Source organism: Diadema antillarum, unplaced genomic scaffold (assembly GCF_040938485.1).
Source record: "Diadema antillarum isolate AM-2024a unplaced genomic scaffold, OU_Dant_1.0 scf00000006, whole genome shotgun sequence".
NCBI classification, from domain to species: domain Eukaryota; kingdom Metazoa; phylum Echinodermata; class Echinoidea; order Diadematoida; family Diadematidae; genus Diadema; species Diadema antillarum.
This window is the reverse complement of record NW_027270895.1, coordinates 2,647,617-2,654,473: the sequence shown is the minus strand read 5'-3', so window position 1 is coordinate 2,654,473 and position 6,857 is coordinate 2,647,617. Positions and strand designations below refer to the sequence as shown.

The 6,857-nt window shown below is 40.9% G+C and overlaps 1 protein-coding gene across 1 annotated transcript; it reads right to left on the bottom strand.

Moving 5' to 3' along the window:
- Positions 1-952: 952 nt before the first annotated feature.
- On the bottom strand, positions 953-6,021 carry LOC139715855 (synaptosomal-associated protein 47-like). Its single transcript, XM_071627392.1, has 4 exons — positions 5,884-6,021; positions 3,535-4,658; positions 1,599-1,790; positions 953-1,113 (listed from the first exon to the last, which is right to left on the bottom strand). Exons 2-4 carry the CDS (start codon positions 4,547-4,549, stop codon positions 953-955), a joined length of 1,368 nt encoding a protein of 455 aa, XP_071483493.1. The 5' UTR covers positions 4,550-4,658; positions 5,884-6,021.
- Between the last annotated feature and the right edge of the window lie 836 nt (positions 6,022-6,857).

Sequence of the window (6,857 nt, the reverse complement as noted above, 5' to 3'; positions counted from 1 at the left end):
AAAAATCGTAGTGTCGCTATGTGAAGTGGTGCAAGAAGATGCCAAACGCGGTGCTGCCGAACATGAGGATGCTGCCAAAATAGCAGTTGCTGTTGTGGAACTACCCCCCAGGCATGAAGTTGGATTAAGGGAAAGGAGGATTTGAAGATGTGCTCATGCTTACAGATGTGTTCAGCAAGTATGCGAAAGCTGTGCCATGTCATGACCAGTCAGTCTTAACTGTGGCCCAGGTGTTGAGGGACCATTAGATCGTGTATTATGGAGTACCAGCCAGCCAGAATTCACTTAGGTCAAGGGAGATCATTTGAGAGTGAGGTCATTAGAGAACTGTGCAAGCTCTATGGAATCGCGAAGTCGCACACTACGGCTTATCACGCGGCTGAAAATGGCTAGTGTGAGAGACTGAACAAGACTTAATGTGGACTGATCAGGTCTCTAGATCCAAAGGAATGTAGAAAATGGTCAAAGCTCATGTCGCACATACTCTTCAAGTACAACTCAACACCACGCAAGGTGACTAGAGAGATGCCATAATTCTTGATGATTGGCAGGAAGCCATCTTTGCCTCTAGATCACCTCTAGAATCGCTCGACGAGTAATTGGAACGAGGATCATGTTCACACATGGGAGAAGCTATAATCTACTTCAGAAAGCTCACCGCAGTGTGTCAGATTGGCTCAGGTGGGCAGCGGAGAAAGAAAAAAAGAAGGCACGACCAGCATACTTCTGCTGCTCCATTTGAGATTGGGGATCAAGTTCTCAGAAAGAGGAATGCTTTCACTGGCAGGCACTAGTTGCAAGACAAGTTTTTGGAGATGTCTCACATGGTCATTGACAAGAATGAGGAAAAGTCATTGACATCTACAAAGTACGGCCTGCCGTGGGATGAGAGGCTAAGTGGGTGAATCCTCGATAGGATCCTCGTGCAGAAGAGAACGTATGGCATAATGTTCTACAGGATGCCTTGCTTAGTGGTGATGGTGCAAATGAATATGAACAAGACCATAGCCATGGCAACCACTACAGCATCTATGAGCATGACGATTCCATTGACACTGATGATGACCGCAGTGAGGATGATGATCATTGGGACTTGGACCACACCTGGCTGCACTTTTTATATTTGACAATATGTGACTTATGTTCACATTTACCATTATAAAGTCACAATTATCAAAGCTGTCAAAGAGAAATGTATTAAAAACAAGATGATTTGGATAAAAATATAAAATGTGATGTGTAATCAACACAGAAGGCTTATAAATATTCATTCTTCTCACTCACTGAAAACTTTGGTGGTAACATACTGTATAAAGCAAGAAATTTTTGTGGCACAAAATTGTTATGCATTGGAACCAATTATCTCTTTCCTGGCTTGAAATTTGTGCGAATTACCACTGGCATTCAATGCATGTAGTGTAAACAAGAATTTAAGAGTGCACTTTAATTTTGCGAATCTTGGCTCACTGCAGAATTTGTGAAATTAAAATGCACACTAAAGTTCTGGTTTTACAGTAAGTTTTAAAGAAGCTTCTGCATTCTCCTGTTACTGGTATCCATGTTTTCTGTCAGGTGTGTGACATTGCCAGTCAGCTCACAGATCTTCTCATCCTGCACGTCCAACTCACTGCCAACCTCCACAGCCAATGACTTGAGGTCTTTCAAAACACCGCTAAGCTCAGCTGCCTCACTCTCTGTCACCACTTCTGATTGGCTGCTGACCTGGATCTGCTGCCCTCCTATTGGCTGGTTTTGATTAGGTCTTCTTGGTGGTCCTGTACTGCTACTGCCTGCTTTGAGAAACAAGCAAACAAACAAACAAACAAACAAACAAACAGAAAATTTGGTAAGAGTGGTATCATGCACTATAAAACAAAACATGACCTTGACAAAAACTTCAGATAAGTTCTTTTTAATAATCAATGAACATAGCCAGTATCAATTTTTGAAAGGTTATCTAAAGGAGCATACTTCCAAAGAACAAATCCATATTCAGTGAACACACTGAAACAATATCCACTACATTGTACATGTAATCAGTACCGTAAGTCATTATTGAAACTAAAGCAAAATTTGAACTAAATCGCAAATACACTGTAGTTAATTTCTTTATGATGACTTTTGAATGATCACCTAAAAAACTCATATTGTTCTTATGATTACAGTTTTAGTCACATGACCAATTTAAGTTTTTAAGGAATCCAGTTTATGTCACAATAGAAGGCTTTACAGTACATTTGTATTTGAATACACAGCGACTAGTAACTGTGTCCACAGAATATTCTTTATCTAATGTGTAAGTGCACTGTGCAGTGTCATCTTCTCTGTAACATTTCTTTTACAATTGACATGATGAATCTGCTATTTAATACATTGTATGACAGCTTATACACATCCTTGAGGAAAAACAAAGTGCTCAGGTTTTCTTTCACAATTCAAATAAAAAACATGCTTTGGAAGCAGTTTTCTTGTCAAAACATCGACTGAATAAGAAAACTTCCACACAAGCCACAACGAAATCCTTTCACCAAGGCAACAAATCACGGTTTCTGTAACATGCAATGTCACAGGATTACTGACCTTGAAAGATAGAGCTCTGATAATGTATAACTACAATCAATTCTGCTCAAACTTTATGAGATCTGTTGATGTTATGGCATTTCCTGTTTAAGGAAAAAAAAAGAACTTTCATTTTGATAATATTTCCCGTCCACACCATTTCAATAAACGTAAAGGTAAACAACCACAACAGGAAGTGTGTAAGGATAGCCATGCATCCTGATAGATTGCTTGCATAGGTGATGTTTGATCTGATCTCAAACTCTCACAAGATTATACACAATATGGGTGAACACATCATTGTGTTTTTTTGGGGTTTTTTTTTTTTGCTTTTTTTGGTATGACCACATGATCATGGTAACCTGATCTAAATTCTTCACTTGTGGGATCCAGAAATTTCAATGTACATCATTTTCTTTCTTTTTTTTTTCCCCATGCAACTACTCACCACAAAAGTCTGATAATGTCACTGAAACTAGATTAGTGATTTGGCTAATTTTAAACGCTCTTTCTTCAGAGCTTTTGAAAAAGAGTAATTGCATTTAAACATTTTTTTTAAGAATGTGGACTTCATGGCATAATAATTAGGTGCACAGGAGATTATGACCAAGGAGTCAACATAAAACAAGTTTCATATTGACTTAAAAATGTTCGACTTTCAAAACATTCTCAAGTTTAAAATTCGGAGAGAGGAGAAAGCTAGAATACAGTCAGCCTTGCCTAAGCTGAATACAAACTAACTCCAGCAAATCCTTTGACTTTTAACGGAATCTCAACACGTTTACATCCATCCAGGTTAAAAATTTTCAACTTGTGTGAGGTTGACTGTATAAAACTTGGGGTTTATGAACAAATATCTAATTTCTTGCACACATCATTGTTTTGCAGTCTTCTGAATTTTAATTATGACACAAGGTCAGGTCATATTTGCTTGTTAGAATGTTACTGTAGTGTGCAAGTAGATTTAATACTTACCATCACATGTTGCCAAGAGTGCCTCCCTATCAGTCGGTTGTCTCTTGGATGCAGGATTGATTGCGGCAAAGGGCACTTCCTGCGGCTCATCGTACTCAATCTTATTCTTGATGCTCTTCTCCAAGATCTTCAGGATAGAAATCACTCTGGCACTCGTCAGCTCACACCTGATGTCAGCCTGACCGATCATTCGTCTGATGATGACGAGTGTCCATGGCGACGACACATTGATAACACTAATGTCTCTCAATCCGAATTTAAAAGCCACATTTTTCCTTCCATCCTGAATTAGGATGTCCTCTGGGTTTATTATAAGTACCCCTGATTCTTCCTTGTTGCTTTTTGCTTGATAGACAACAGGAAAGTCCTGAGGCAGCTTTGGTCCCTGTTGCATGGCTTGGACTTCTTTCTTGGAGTCTCTAGTGGTGAATGATCTGGAGCTGACATTCCACCGTCCAAGCCAAGACTCCAAGTATGAGATGCTCCGGTTTCCAACATCCACATACTGCCCCATGATATCAGTCTTTCTCAAGGCATCATCTAGCTGTTCTCCTTGCGCCGAAAGCTGCAACGCTGCATCACCAAGCGTCCTGTGTGAATCCTTCGCAATGGACAGCAATTCACCCCCAAGCTTGGTCCTCGATGATTGATCACTAGTAGAGCTCACTCGCCCCTCTAAGCCAGGAGATAAAAGGAGGGACTCCTTGATAAAATGCAGCAGAAGTTGTTTCACGCTCTGCGAACTTGCAAAGGAAGAAAACCAGAACTTTTCCTTGCCAAACAGTACCACCACAGTATTGTAACCCGCCCAGGCTCTCTCCACCTTCACATCAACTATGAGGTCGATATCCAAGGAAAGGCACACATTGTCAGAGCTTTGCTCCTGAAATGCTAGACACCTATTGGTCAGCAACAAGTGGCCCTTAATCCATCGCTTGTCAATGTCTCGATAGAAAGTTCCTTTCCACTGCCTGACGACAGGCTGCTGTTCCAAGTACTGTCCTGAACTGGCCATGTCCAATCTCTTGTAGCACCGATCTTTAGTCTACTTTCTTCTTTTTGGCAAGTTGAAGTTTACTGCAGCAAGTTTCAGAAAACTCTGCCCGACTCCGGTTGCTCTTCTTCTAGGAAAACAGAGAGGGGTGAAATGAAATCATAAGAGACGAGACAACATGTGAATATCACATCTGATTTTCATCAATGTATTTGTGGATACTCTTCTGTAAGTTTGAAAAATCATTGTACTATGATTTTTAAATTACTATTAAAGTGTCATTAAAAATCATAATGAATAACAAAACCATCATCATACTAAATAACATTGTTATCAATGTTGTTCTTACCATGAATGTAAATGGATTTTAATTTTTATTGCAATCATCAGTTGACCCTAATCATTATCATTATCAATATCATCATTATCATTATTATCATTCCAAATTGTTGTCATCATTATCATTGACACTGAGATTGTTCCATTATCAACAATGCCAGAGGAGCAAACAAGAGATTCATACAACCAAGTACTTGTACATTGTAGTCACTTCATAGTAAATTTAATCATAGTCATACTCATTAGACCTGGGCACAATTTGTGGCTATATACTGATTACTACGGTGTAGGCCAGGGTATATCAGTATGGGTACGGTACAATGTCCATGTAAACCTCTTTTATTGGGCTACAATTGTATGGTACAATTGTAGGAAGGTAAAAGAACTTGTAATTTATTACTATACTGTAAAAGTGGAAATTTTCGCAGTATTGAAATTGGGTGGCGAAGAATTGTTGTCTGTGATCGCTTTCTCGCTCATATTGAGTCATAATGAGTTCATATAACTCCTTCGAGACGAATCATGAGGAAATTTCACGAAGATTGAAGGTGAAATCTGGGGCAACTGCCACATTTCTATGACAAATTTGCTCTCAGCCAATCAGATGCAAGGATTTCAGTAGCTTGTCACATCTATGACAACTTGTCACTGATGACAAGTTTTATGAAACGGGCCCCATGCCCATCCATGTACATCGCTCGATCAATCACAATATATATTCCGCACGCATGCTCATACACCACATGCATTTATGGAACGACTTACAAAAAACATGTACCAGACCCTATGTAGCATAAGGGTTCACACGAAATGGTAAGACTAACAAGTTACTAGAGTCTAGGTCATGTAAATTTTTAAGGTAAATTTGAGAGCCATGCCCAGCCATGGCCATAATCAGCAACAGGATATCGTTTGACGAAAAACTTCAGAAAAGGCAAGAGGTCGAGGGTACAACAAAGCCAAGGTCAAAACTCGAGTCAAAGCTGAATATAAAAAATAATCGTGCTAACCCTTACATGTCCCCTCTTCTTTGTTTCTCGGCGTTTGAGAAAATCTTGTTTTCACGTTTTCAACACTGATAACAAAAGACGATGAGAGTTGGACTTCAACATTTAGAGCAACAGCAGGCATGCATGCCATGAGCAGCATCATCGATCGAGTCTACACCAGGCACTATCCTCACAGCACAGAGCGCGAGCAGCTAGCGGTGGCTAGCTCATTCCAGTTCGGGAAACCCACTCACAAGGGGGGCCCCTCCTTATAAGTAACCCGTCCCCCTTATAAGTAACCCCGTCCCCCTTATAAGGAACCCCCGGGGCACCCCTTATAAGGAGTCTCCACGCTTTTTTGCAATGCAACGCGAAAATGAAAGGACTGCGGCAATTCGATTGATTGTGTCCATAAAGCTTCACAAGTTTCCTAGTTACTCACGAAATTTGAGCAAAATCGGTTTGAGGCATCATATCTAAAATCATGGATTTAAATGCGATGTCAAACGACCCATGCGAATGCTGAAATGCGAGCGATTACTGGCGTGAGTGTCGCCAGGCGCGGCGGCGCGGCAATGCTTGAGTGCAGACGTGGCGACTGAGTACATGTACACAGTCGCCACGTCTGCACTCAAGCATTTGCCGCGCCGCCGCGCCTGGCGACACTCACGCCAGTAATCGCTCGCATTTCAGCATTCGCATGGGTCGTTTGACATCGCATTTAAATCCATGATTTTAGATATGATGCCTCAAACCGATTTTGCTCAAATTTCGTGAGTAACTAGGAAACTTGTGAAGCTTTATGGACATAATCAAGCGAATTGCCGCAGTCCTTTCATTTTCGCGTTGCATTGCAAAAAAGCGTGGAGACTCCTTATAAGGGGTGCCCCGGGGGTTACTTATAAGGGGGACGGGGTTACTTATAAGGGGGACGGGTTACTTATAAGGAGGGGCCCCCCTTGTGAGTGGGTTTCCCGAACTGATTCAGCCAAGTGTAGGGC

Bases quoted from the DNA above. Each gene is read 5' to 3' on its own strand.
- LOC139715855 (XM_071627392.1), bottom strand. From the start codon at position 4,549: ATGGCCAGTTCAGGACAGTACTTGGAACAGCAGCCTGTCGTCAGGCAG. The intron at 1,791-3,534 runs GTAAGTATTAAA...TTCTCAAAGCAG, and splicing joins ACTCTTGGCAACATGTGATG to GCAGTAGCAGTACAGGACCA. The intron at 1,114-1,598 runs GTGAGCTGACTG...AAATATAAAAAG, and splicing joins CGTGCAGGATGAGAAGATCT to TGCAGCCAGGTGTGGTCCAA.